Here is a 13938-nt window from a genome sequence, read left to right as displayed (position 1 = left end):
AATATTCAAACATTCAACTTATGAATATGGTATGTCAGACTCTCCTGACCTCTCCTGTACACTCTCTCAGTTAACCGGCTCGCTGTGATTGACAGCACAGTGTCACGCTTCATTCATTCAATTGGTTTCCACCATGTAGTTAATATATACAGTCGACCCCGAGTGGAAGCTGCACCTTCTTCTGCATTTCTAAATGTTGGAAGCCCAATCATGTGTGACGTGCTCGAACAGCAGGTGTCAGATGATGCATGAACACTAGGAATAAAGGTGATGTACACAAAGATTTCACATCTCTATAGCAGTTACAGTGTGTGGTACACCAGTATCTAAATTATAATTATGCTTTATGGATAAAGTTTATTTTTATTATGAACACACTGTATCTAAAGTGAATTATAAGCAGGTGATGCTGAGGTGTAGCTCCTTCTGGGTTTGGGATAATTCTATTGTTTCCTCGTCCTCAAACCCAACGGTTTGTAGACATCTACAAGGAATTGTTCTTTTTTATTCTTTTCCATTCCCCGTCTCCATCTCTCATCCTCTCTGCCCTTGTTCCCTATCTCTCTCTCTTTGACTGTTGTAGAGAGTACAAACCACAGAGGAACACAGGGCGCTCTACTGTTACCATTATTCATACGGTGACAAATTGTACTCTATAATTTCACTGTGCTTTCAGTTGTGTCGTTTGTCGAGGTATCCTGATTTCGGTCTGGATGTCTGAAACAAAAAAAAAGTAGAATCCTGTATCGTCAGACAGGAAGTTTGCCTCGCCACAGAGATAAGACGCCACGCAGCGATCTGTCAACTACTTTTGAATATGAGACGATCCGGGCTGCAGGCCAAACACAAGGGTGAAGGGAGGAACAACTGCTCTGCAGGAGATCAGAACAAAGAACATCACAGACACTCGTATTCACACTCCAGCCATATAGTTTACTGTGTGTTTACATGTGGGTTTTTCCGACTCAGACAAACAGACGCTATACTGTTGGCGTCGGCCTAAAAAGTAGAATGAAACTAATTAGATGGACACTTGTGAATGAGTCAATAGATGTTTTACCAAAGCATTTGCTGGGTTTCTTATGAACAGCTCAGACTTTAGACAGTCGCACTAACAAGAGAGCAGTGTGTGTAGTTAAAACATCACAGAGCTCCTGACACATAGTTCTGACAACAGACAAGATCAAAACAGCTTTTGTGTTTCCCTCGGTGAATGGAAAGAAAACAGCATTTTACATACTTTTGAATTTTTGAATCATCACAAGTTGATTTTGAGTAGACCAGTCTGTTATAACCATTCAGTCTTAATTTCATATTATTGTAAAACCTGTTTCTAGACACAATTTCCCTCATGGTTCCTAAATAACCAAACTGTACATCTTGTGTTATTGTTGATCCTCCTTCCAAAGGGACTAATCCTTGCTTATTGTTAACCTGCAGTGAGATATATCTTTTCATGCCGAACCGTATTGGCAGCAGCGTGTTATTACCACACAGAGAATTCATCCACATACAAGGAGGAAGATTAAAGAGATTACATGTTGGAGAGCAAGCTGATAATGATCCCCTGCCAGGGCCTTCGGGTTTCCTCTTTATTAAGGTTGTCCAAAGGTGAAATTGGGATTCATCACGAGTGCGAGGCCTCAGTTTGTTTCCCTTTGCTGAAAAAAATTTGACTGATGTTACACAACAACACAACTCGCCATCACAGAGTGAAACAGCGGCCAAATGGCAACGGTTATTTCAAAATAACTAAAAACCCAGAGCTGAATCACTGGATACGAAGAGTTGGATTATTCATATAGGTTGGTTGAGGTTGTGGAGGCGGCTCATTAATGCAGGGGTGCCCAAAGGCAGATTGTAACTATCCTTCCTCTGTTTAAACCTGAGACTCCCCATGCTGGGTCATACGCTTGTTATGATCCTCAATCAGGGACCAATTTTAGTTTTTTTCAAATCTAAACCATCATCATCAGACCTACCATTCGACAGTTGGGCACAATGTTTACGTGTGTGTGTTTCCTGATCAGCGTTTGGCCTCCAGCACCTGAAACTAGTTGCTCTCTCTCTCTCTCTCTCTCTCTCATCCTCCTCTCAACTCAGCACCTTTCGCAGCACCTGAGAGCCTATTCTGTCAGAATCTTGTTTTTCGTCTTTTTTATTTTCTGTTTGTGTGTCTGCAGCCATACTTAAGTTCTACCATTGCACTTTTTCAGAGAACCAGGTCCCCCATGGCTTCCCCAACATAGACATGGGTCCCCAGCTGAAGGTGGTTGAAAAGACCAGAACTGCCACCATGCTGTGCGCCGCCAGTGGAAACCCAGACCCGGAGATCACCTGGTTCAAGGACATGCTTCCTGTGGACATCAGCAGCAGCAACGGGCGAATCAAACAGCTCCGCTCAGGTACAATTGATTTCCACCTGATTCACTTTCTTTCAAGATGTTATTCTACATGACATATGGAACATGTTTAATTATAGCAAAGGCATGTTGAAGTCTAAGAGATGACATTAAATGCCAACAGACACACTGATAGTCGTGTTAGACATGAGAATGATGTGAAAACACAAAGGGCCTTTGTTGTCATGTGTGACTTAATTTATTCTCTTTCATCACCAAGCACATGAAAGTTTTACACAGCTTGTCATTGTCGCCGCGATTAGTTGGCCGGGTTCTCAGACGATTCTATTTCTCACAACAGCTGCAGCCACTTTTTAAAGTAGCACAGAATATTGCGATGAGGTTGTTCGTGCGTTCCTGCAATCCGACAGTGATACATGAGCTTGTAACCTTTCAAAGTACAGAAAGAGAATTCCTCACCGCATTAAATATTCTGTAATCCCCTCTTAAACATACGGCTGGGTCACAATGAGGCCAGCCGGTGATGCATTAGCTCGGATTCAACCTTGAAAAATACAAAAATCAATGAGGTACCTTTTGTTCGCTGTATCAGTGCACTTGATAAATAAACAGCGCTCGCCTGACCTGGATCAGATTGAAAGATTAGTGGCTTTTGACCAGGTTCGGTCTTGTCACTCCTTACTAAATCTACCTCACTTAGAGCGTGTCAGGCCGGGCTGCGGGTCTGAGGCCCCGAAGATTAAAGAGGCGAGCTACTCCAGAAGAAGCCAGGTGCTAAAGCTGCCCAGTGGAGGCTGAATACAGGTCACTGGAGCACGCTCACTTGGACTGTGCACGTTCTCACAATATTAAATCCTGGCTCTACTACGAGAACAACCCGAATTAGATTCATCGCCAATTAGATACTAACAAATCTACTAATTGTTTGATAATGTTTTTATAGCAAGGAATAAATTGTGCCTATTAATACGGCCTTTTCTATCTTTTTTGTATTTTACTCCCGGCAACACACGTTTAATTAGTTTCCTTCCTTGCACATAGCGAGAGTGTCTGAAACGTGCTGATACGTAATGCCCCTCGAACTTCTTTCTTATCCGCCACCCTTCTCTTGACATCTGCCGCCATATCAGCATCAGCCACATGACCTGAAATTAGAAGTGCATTAATTTGCTGCCACAGTGTAATGGGAAAGCCGGAGCCCAGTTCCTCATATTGCATCACACATTTCCAGTTAGCACACATTAGACACATTAGTCTCTCTCTTTTCACGCCATCCAAATCTAATACCTCTGACCTGAATACGTTTTGCCCCGGCGCCACTCTAATTGCTGTGTATTACTGTCATTCATTTTCTCTTGGCCATTTCACTAACTGCGATCTGCACAAAATAATGGGGGTTGGGGGGTGGGGAGGGTCATCTTAAATTGGAAATCTATTTTAGTACACCATTCAAATGCTGCTGTGAAGTCACATGTGAAGGGACAAAGCTGCAGTAGCAAAGAAAATCTAAATCTGTGTAGTTTCCGGTAATTTACAGACATCATGTACAGTCCAAAAGAATTACACCTCCTTAATAGCGTTGATGAAATACTATGTCACATTGCATCAGTTATTTTTTTCTGTGGCAGAAGCCATGTTTTACTAACTTATCTCTCAACCCTGTTTGCATCAAAATTACTCCCACCTAGGTGGTACACCAATTAGAGGTAAGGATGATGAATAAAGTGTGTTGCAAACTATCACGTTCAGACCATTCCCCCACATCAGACTCCTGCATCCCCACCAGTTCCACATTACCAGGCTCATTCCCGCTGTTACAGCAGCCACCCGCCCTCCCCCCACTTCCCCCCGTTCGTCTCTACCCCAACATGTTCTGTCTGATCATGTTCTGTCTGCTCCTTAACAAACAAATGATCACCAACCCTGATGCCAGGAGAATGGAAATGCAAAAAGATGGTCCAAGGTGTTATAACGTAAATTAGCTTTTTCCAGTCTCCTGTTTTGCTGTTAGAAATGAACCATGTTTTTGAGTGAAACACAAACACACACACAGACTTACAAGTTCACACAGAAACAAAGCATCTTTCTGCTTCAGCCTCTTCTCTGGCTTTTCAGTTAAAAAGGGGCAAGGACTTGCATTTTAAACTAAAGGCCACAGTCGCCACTAGAGGATCCACCTGCCTCCTCCGTGCAGTTAATGTAAATTCAAATGGCTGCATTTGCATACAGCCGACGCAGCATTGCCCCCCAGCATGGGAACAGGATGCCTGGTGGAGATTGTTAAGGGCGAAGGTTCCCTTTTTATGGAAATCCTGCTTTTCTCCAGAGTAAAAGCATGATTTCCAATCAACAACAGAGAGGTAAAAAGTGGACGCCTGGGTCAAGCTGCATACATTTGGGACCGCCAGCAGTCTGTCTGAGTGTTATTGCGTCCAGAGCAACTAATACAGTCCATATTCAATTAGGTGTTTAACTCTTTATGAGTTATGATAGCCTCATGACAGCCTCTGGGTCCCTCCTGCTCGGTGAATGACCTTGTGGAAGATCCAGCATTCCTCTAGTTGGGAGTAATTGACAGAGTTTAGTGTTTCAGCTCTGGAAACTGTCACACCAGCAGCCTTCTACATTCCAGTAGTACTTCCACTGTTTTTTCCCATGGGAGAGTGGGTAGAGTGACAGATTTGTGACACCAGCATTAGTATGCAGTTGCATGTCAGCGCTGAATCAGTCAGCGATGAGCTCAGCAAGCGGAGCAAACACCTTGGAGGGACGTGTTGTCATGAGATCTGAGGTGGTGTTATCACATGTCACTGCCCCGCCCTGTTCCGCTCCTCCTTGTTTTGGTCTCGCCTTGATTCGAGTCCTTTACTGGTTGGTGGTGAACCTGTTTGTTGCATTCATCTCATACTGCATGATGTGGAAAAAAATATGTATCCTGACATCATCGTACACTGAGTATTTTTGTCATTTTCAAACTGCATGGTGGCTGACTGCCTCGTACCATGCTGTGTTGGAGACATGATGACTGTTTCTTTTGGTTTTTGAGAAAAAGCTTTCTTTTTAATGTGTATTTGTTAAATCGAGGGAAACCAGGTAAGTTTGGTGTTGTTGATCTTTTTTTTTTTAAAGTTGTCAAATTATAAAATGGCCTCATCTATCGGCCATTTGCAAATCAGTAGCAATGATTCGGTGATGTTTCTGGACATGGTGTGTCACTGTGACCACCACAGACAGGACTCCTGGGCTTTCATGGTTTGTTAGAAACAACATGTTAGCCTTCTGTGTGATCACTGCAGCTTCTTGGGATTGTGAATTCTAATCCAAGCCATCTGGCGGAGGAGTGTCCCCCCTTGAGGCTTTCAGTGAGACATGGTCAAATAGTTTGTAATGAAAGAACACTGAAATGGCCTCCACTGCTAAATGTGTACTCACAGGCTGAAGGAAGTATATCTGACCTGGCGGCAATTTGGAGCAAAGTCTCCTGTTATGTTTACATTTGTGCTGTACTTAAATATGGTCACAATTTTATTTAATGTCCCCATTAAGCATCTCTGGAAACATTATTCTCAGCTCAAAACACTTCAGAGTAACGTCCCTCCTGAGGGTCTAAATAACGTCCCAATGCTAAAACAGTGTTAAACACATTTTGCACAGTAGTTGATATTACGCCACAGCAGTTTGATGGCTTCTTAAGATATAACATAAATTCTGCTGCTTCTCTCGTGCAGTACAGCTGCAGTAGAGCTTAGCTGGGTTCTAACATCTGGCTGAGCTAGATAACCCTCAGTGACATAAACACTTTGGTTTGTCAATTAATTCCATAAGCAGAAAGCCTAATCAGACTGTGATTGTTGTGGCATGTTATTCAGATGATTAATTGACCCTCAGTCATGGTCTTTTTTCTCCTTAACACGACTAGGCAAATATTCTGTTAGCAGCTCCTGTAAACTTGCCAAATAAGCAAAAGGCTTGTGTTGCTGTAAGCATTTTTATTTTTTTGGACAAAACCACGTCCGTGTCTGAGACACTTAATTACGCACGAACTGGGTCATACTAATTGACTACAGGCTCTCAGGCGAGTCACTGTACAGATATCTGCTGTGGTTTCATGCAAAGTTATATCTCATATTCCACAACTGTCAAGACAGCTAAATTTGTTAATCCTCCATGCAGGAGCTCTGCAAATTGAGAACAGCGAGGAGTCCGACCAGGGGAAATATGAATGTGTTGCCATGAACAGTGCTGGGACTCGTTACTCTGCTCCTGCCAATCTCTACGTACGAGGTAAGGTCCAACGTCTCTCTCTCTCTCACTCTCTCTCACGTCTAATATTTGTGTTGTGTCATGTCCTTGCAAAATACAAAGAGCTGTGTTACCCTTTGAAAATTCTTGGCTGTCTAATTCTAAATGTTGTTCACTCCAGCAACCATGCAGCTCTGTGTCTAATCTCCCTTTAAAGACCCTGAAATCTCCCTTTAAAGAAGTGATTATAGGTGATTAAAGCTCTTCTCAGGAGTGCATTGCAGTGTGTGATTGACATATTCCTCACTCTCCTGCTAGCTGTGTTGCACCTGCCAGGGTGGCACAACTGAAACTCTGTATAATAATGTGATGTGTGCAAAGGGTAATTCCCTCTGTCTCTGTCCACCTTCAACCTGGGCAGAGATTGAATCGGCCTAGATGAGTAAAAAAAAAAAGAACGTGCAGGGCCTTTCATTAATGTCTAATCGCCCCATTTATACCACTTCTTCTTTCTTCCACTCACCTTCAACAGCTTCTCTCACCATTATCCGTGCACTGCCATTATTCTCACCAACTGTCTAACCTCAACGTCCTGTTTGGCCGCGAACTCGACCAGGTGCGGCCTCTGTGAAAACAGCTGCATTGAAACAGATTCCTCTGCTGGCACTGGGAGCTGTGACAGGCCTTGTTTCTTTTTTGTTTTTTTTTACCCTTCTGACTGTATCGAAAGGCTCCATTAACCCCCCCCCAGCACCAAAAGCCATGAAGGTGCCTGGAGTTTCATGGTTTGTTTTTGTTGTGGTGTGTCTGCAGACTAATGCAGGACAAAGGCACCATTCTACCCGTCCTGGAAAGTGCTGGAATAGGGGAGAGAATAGTTGAGGTCAGGCCCTGTGAATAACACCACCACACTGTCTGATGTTCATGAAACACAATAGCTGCTCCAGTTGTTCGTGTGGGTGGAGTTGGGTGTGAGAAAGTGTCGGGGAAGAAAGAGACATTTCAGCTATGACTCTTTTTTTATTTTATCCGTCATAAATTCGAATCAAGATGACTATCCTTACCAGACAAGTCCCCCGTTCTCTAATAGTAGTATCAGTATTTACCTCGTAAAAAAGAAAATACAGGGGAAATGTTTTTTCAACCGACAGTGGCTCCTGGATCAGAGGAACCAGAGGTAAAATCATCTTCAAGGACCATCGCAGCATCAAATTTACAGATTAAACCCCGGGGGCTCCAGAGGGTTTAGATCTTAAATCTTGACAGAGGGAGGTAGTCAGCCAAACAGCAAAGGCGAGGGATGGATGTAAGCCTCGTCTATTAATCAGGCCATGTCTGTCACAGGTGCAGACATGGCCTTTTTTTCTCCACAGAGGTAATTACAGTAGTTGTGTGGCGTGGCGCCAGCAGGGCCCCGGGGCCCAGCTAGTCTGTAACACACCACCCAGGTAGCTGTCAACCCATTGGCCCCGACACCGGCTCTTTCCACCAGCCTCACCACACCAGTGGAGAGATAGAAATCAAACCAACCGTAACCTTTTAAAAGTGTTCTTGTCTGCAATGGGGAACAAAGGCTCGAGCCATGTTTTCACTGTGTCTTTGTTGCCACTGCAAGAATGAAGAGACAAGACCCGGGGCTGTGTTATCACTGGGCTGCTTGATTGGGTTTAAAACATGAGGGACTCCAGACAAATGGCCTTTGACGCGACTCTTCCTTTACTCTCTTCCTTTTCATTGAAAGACACCAGAGGGAAGATTTAAGCTTTCAATGTCTGCTCCAACTTGTAAACATAACAAGCGTTGGAAGCAAACGAGTCATTGGACAACTGTTCACTTTTTACAGTGTTGATGTTTGGCAGTAGGCTGTTAAGAGCTGATGTTAAACTTTTAATACAATTTTAAAATGACGTTTGGGCTCTAAACAAATACAAAACAATGGTGTTACAGTTCTTAATACCTTGAGATGCACACGCCATCGCCATTTAATGCCCAGATGGACTGTTTCAATATTCCATTCTCACTTTTTTTAGTGGAGGCTTTAAGAATCTATCACTTATATGTTTTGCCTTCCAACAATATCTTCCTCCCCACATTTATTGCCTTGAAATGTCGATAACCACAACTTGAAGGCGACATGAAAAGATTAGCAAGGGAGAAAGAATGGTGTTATTATTCTCCATCAACAACCTTGTAACACCCGCCCACACATACATCCCTGTCAGACTTCCATTAAATGGGCTCTTTATGGGTTTTGTGTCTGAGAAAGCGTTTCAGCTTTCCACTCACCTGATCCAATTCCTGTCTGCAGGTGCACTACCACGCTGCAAGCGCCGCACCCGCCGCCATCACCCTTGTCCTGACATTTCAGAGCCGCCACAGAATGAATGTCCTTATATTTCTGTGTGGGAGGGGGAGGCGGGCGGCGGGGTGGGGGGTCTACTCTGCTCATGGATTGTTTTCCCCTTCCTGCCTGTATATCTATTTATTGTCCTTCCTCTTCTCATCCGTTAAGAGCGCGTGAATGTTAACGTAGGTGTGCGGGTGAGCCTTGTTTGTGTCGGGTTGCTTTCGGTGACCCCCCCCCCCCCTCTCTCTCTAAAGAAGGACTCCATCAACATTGGCAGAATCACAAGCGCACTGTGATTGTGCATGAGCGCTCATTTGTCAAGCGCTTATCCCACAACGGAGGAGGGATGTCAGCCTCTGTCTGCCGGCACTCCCTCATATATCCATGTGACGTGTCAATATGTCACAGAGGATAAAGTGCTGCAGCTGGGCTTCTCTCTTTACCAAAATGTCTTCATGCTGTTCTATGTGTGTGTGTGTGGGAGTCAGAGAGGGAAACTTACAAATGTGAGCAATCTGAATAAGTTCTATGAGGAAGAAAGTGAGGTACAGAATCAGATTGAGTGACCCCTACATCAGCAAGTGCTCCTGAAGGATGCATTGTGCATGAGGCATAAAGAGTCCAGAATCAGGAACTTTTTTATTTGATCTCTGATTCATTCAGATAAAACATAATACTTTTATATTGCTCATCTAATGTACCAATAGCATTTTGAACAGCACAGTAATTGTACAAGTGTGATATCAGTCAAATATCTGGAATAAAGAAATAAGTCTTGATATACTCCACTTAGGAAGTAAATAAACAAAATATAACTTTTTTTAATAAAAAACAATAAATACAATGAGTGAGTTTCCCTCCCTGGCACCGTATGTATGCATTTTCCTGCTAATATCTGTACCATGTCACTAACCTCCACTGGGTCTAAAGAAAACACTGTTTGGTTTCACTGTCTTGTCTTCCTCCCCACTGTCTTTTCATTCCATCGCTCACCTCCATCCAAATCACTTCATCCACAAACAGATCAGCGGGAAGGTTGGTCATTTTCACTTTCAATCCCTTCCCTTTCAATTTGATGCAGATTTTAGAGAAGGTTGCCCATCCCCTCCCAGCCCCTCGGATCAAGAGACAGATACCCCAACCTTGAAAAACCCCAAATATTAAAAATAGCTCCCTTCCCCTCCTTAATGTTTTGTCAACATGTTTGCATGAAACCCTGAATAGTTCTTGCATGCTACACATCGTCACTCCCTCAAACCGTGTTGTGATTAGTCTTTGTTCACTGTCCCTGTGCAGCTTACTTCAGTCATTATTAGATCTCTGTTGTGTTGCGTATTTTTCCAACTGCACCCTCAGTGTCACTGTTAGCGTCGTGCACCAAAAGCTATAGCTCCTTTCACTCTCAGACTTTCCACCCCTGCAGGGACATGGAGCCTATAATAGATTACTCTTGTATTCAGATGGCAATGGGACGTGTCAGTTATTTAGGCAGCAACACCCCTGCTCTCCTCCTGAGAGACACCGGTATCAGCAGGGACAAAGCTGTTCTCAAGAGATTGTCTTTTCTTTTTCTTTACTGCCATGGATGTCCTCCACCCAGAGACTGAAGGTGTGATGAGTGCATGTTGGTGTAATGAGAGGACAGCCCCCACATCTCCCTTTTAATTTTGCCGCAGGAGGTCAAGCAGGAAAGACAAGTTTATGATGTGGTGCTGCAAGACGTTTTTAATAAACGTAAACTCTATAGAGGTTTCTGTAAAATAACTAGTAGATTTGATGGTCTTGGCTCCTTTATCCACATGTTTACAAGTGGAATCTCTGTTTTAGTGTTAATGAATAACAACATTGACACCGTCCACGGTAGGTTATGTTTTGGAAGTGATTTCTTCACTCCGCACCATCTCCAAAACACAGCCCCACAAAGAGCTGACCTATGGAATATTTAAGAATGAGCTGGCAAGGTGCTGACAGGGGGATGATCAGCCATCATGGTTTGCCCAGTGCTGCTGCCAGGAAGCCGGGGAGGTTGCTGACTCTGTGCCAGTTTGCACAGATATTGATTCACCGAACAGGTTCTGCTATCCTTGGGCACTTTGTCAAGGCAGTTAAATTTATAGGTATCCAGCGAGCGGGCAGGCAGAGTGGAGACAGGGCTTATTTTGTGGTTTTGATAGAGTCCTGGAGCTCGTCTCTTCAAGCTGCTCTCAACAGGAGAGAGGCTTCGGGGGAATCGATAACAATTACCTGCCCTCTAGTCATTTTGTTCCACAGCACCTCTCCAAACTTAACCGCACGCCATGAATTATTCACAACATTAAGTGTTCGATATACACAGGCCCCATTGACTGACTGCTTTTAGCTCTGTTTGGTCTGCTTCTCCACGGTTTCACTGTTTCATAAGCATATGTTGTGAAAAATAGCAGCACTCTGAGAAGCTGCCAGGGTGTGAGAAGACACCCAGAGTGGAACACCGAAGCCTTTTTTATTTTGTACTAACTCATCTGTTGTGCATTAGTCACTGTGGAAATCAGATGTTCGCTCATTTTTATGAGAAAATTGGACCAAGTCCCTCCTTTATCTTCTGCCCCCAGCGTGCGCAGGCTTCTGATCCCGTCCCATATCTTTCCCGTGCATGCTCTTCCTGAGAATGCTTTCCTCGCCCTGTTCCCAGGCTGGTAACACTAGTCGACCTGTCCCATCTAAGCATGAACAAATCATCTCAGTCCCTGTGAACTCCAGAAAGCTGATGTCATGGCCGATAATCTGTTAGTCTGTCTTTCAGTGTGTGTCACTTCACTCCGGCATGAATCCCCCGACATGATGTAACTTCATAAAGTTGTTCCCCTCCTGTTCACTGAGTCATCTTAAAAACTTTCGACTTTTTATCATTTATCCTGTTTTAATAGTCAACTGCCATCGTTACTGACACCTCAACTTTGGCTGAACTCTTTGGTTTTAGGATTGCCACACATCTCTCTGAATAATTAAGACCTTAAGAAATACATTTACTTTTGATTTACCCTGGGAATTGTCGAAAAGTAAGTCAAAGACCTAATTCCACGACATTGTACCAGTCTGTCAGTTTTGCGGCACAGACCTGGAATATTAATATTGAGACACTGACATATCGAGCCAAGAAGTTCAAGCCTACATGATTGTATTAATTAAAAACCAGCTTCAGGGTCTATATACATCCACTCAATTATTTGGGGGGGGGGATTCTGAGGAGTGTGAAGCGGGTCCTTCTCCTTGTTACAGCGCTGTCCACGAGAACCTGCCTTCTTCCTGACTGGAATCTCAAAACGTGCTTTTGTGTTTTTCCATTTCACCACATAATGAGGGGGAATAACAAGCATGGCTGTAATGACGTTCCGGTTCAAATTAGATTCAGGAGGAGAGGGAGGGGTGAAGGGTAGGTTGGGTGGGGGGGAGCGGTAAGGGAAGGTGGAGGGAGCCTCGCATTTTAAAATCCATTTTCATGGGGGCCGGTGCAAAAGAGCAATTACACTGAGGTTTTTTTTTTTTTTTTCTAGAGAGACACAGAGATGTTGTTTGTGCATTAAGGGAAACAAGCAGCATGAATCCTGCAGGGAGACCTCCATGCCTCGATGTTTTGAATACATACAAGCAGCAAGTAGTGAGGTGGCAATAACGGCTTCTCACTCGGGAGCTTAATGTTTGGCTTGGCCTCACTTTCGAACACAATCAAGGTCAAAGAAGTCAGAGCTCCTCCTTCCTGCATGTCACAGCCGCACACTACGGCAGTGTTCAGCATGTCATAAATCCAACAGGTCTGACACTGATGGATCTTCACACAGCAGCGTCAAGTTAGTTTTTGTTGGCTTTACCGTGTCAGGCAAGTTGGCTGTCGTTGCCCAAAACGTACCAGAGGAAGATCTTTAAGTGTATAAGCATTGCCTGGGTGTCTTTATTTAGATTTAGAAAACAAGTCGTATGTAAATGCCGGCTGCCTGTTTATTGTGGGCCAGCTTCTCAGTCTCTGCATCGGTGTTCGCCTTGTCCCTGGCGACGTCTACCGGGCCCTTCGTGTCTCCATGGGAACCCCTTTTTAATGTCAGCCTATCTGCATATCAGGAACTGCACAAAGAGAGAGAGAGAGAGAGAGAGAGCGCGAGGGCGAACGACAGGCTGAGCAGAAGGAGCCAGCGAGAGGGAGCAGGAGGAGAAATCAAACAATGCCATCTCCGCAGGGTCCCTCAGTGATGCAACTCTCGCCACCATTTGACACTCTGACAAAAGAGGGCCAGACATAGTCTCCAGCAAAAACTGGGCTATTTTTCTCATTATATTCTGTTTTTGTAGGCAAGCGGATAAAACGCCCCCCTCTTAAGTTTTTCTTGTGGAGTTTCCACAGCCATCTTGTGACAGTCCTATTATTCCCATTGTGCTCGCCCACACACTCGGACAAAAGCAATCAGCCCTCCATTTTGTCAGCTGTTTTGAGTCGGAGTTTAGCATTGAACTATAAATTCACCTTACACATCCAACGTACTCACTCCTTTGTCCTGTTGCTTTCTGTAGTGCGAAGAGTCCCACCGAGATTCTCCATCCCGCCCACCAACCAAGAGGTGATGCCAGGCGGCAGCATCAACCTGACGTGCGTGGCCGTGGGCTCTCCGATGCCCTACGTGAAGTGGACGACGGGCCAGGTGGAGCTGACCAAGGAGGAGGAGATGCCGCTGGGACGCAACGTGCTGGAGGTCACAAACATCCGCGTGTCGGCCAACTACACGTGTGTGGCCATTTCTTCTCTGGGCATCATCGAGGCCACCGCCCAGGTCACTGTCAAAGGTGAGAGGGTCAGGCTTCCTCTGAGGATCCTGCCTCTAATGGGAATTCTGTTCATTTGAGCCTCAGATTCAAAATCCAGATACGATTCAGAAATGTAATAAGAACAAAACAAACCACTTAAGTCAATTCAACTTAAACATCTGTGGTTTTTATTTATACTCGGAGGTAAAAATG

The 13938-nt window shown here is 44.4% G+C and overlaps 1 protein-coding gene across 1 annotated transcript in view; it reads left to right on the top strand.

The window, feature by feature from the left end:
- LOC133968614 (receptor-type tyrosine-protein phosphatase F-like) overlaps window positions 1-13938 on the top strand; it is a 120324-nt gene that overhangs the window by 45576 nt on the left and 60810 nt on the right. The window contains exons 5-7 of the mRNA XM_062404762.1: window positions 2217-2405; window positions 6537-6647; window positions 13495-13764. Coding sequence (XP_062260746.1) covers window positions 2217-2405; window positions 6537-6647; window positions 13495-13764 — 570 coding nt within the window. The remainder of the gene's footprint in view (window positions 1-2216; window positions 2406-6536; window positions 6648-13494; window positions 13765-13938) is intronic.

This window comes from Platichthys flesus, chromosome 14, assembly GCF_949316205.1.
Source record: "Platichthys flesus chromosome 14, fPlaFle2.1, whole genome shotgun sequence".
NCBI classification, from domain to species: domain Eukaryota; kingdom Metazoa; phylum Chordata; class Actinopteri; order Pleuronectiformes; family Pleuronectidae; genus Platichthys; species Platichthys flesus.
The sequence above is the reverse complement of the archived record's forward strand: the minus strand, read 5'-3'. Positions and strand labels throughout refer to the sequence as shown.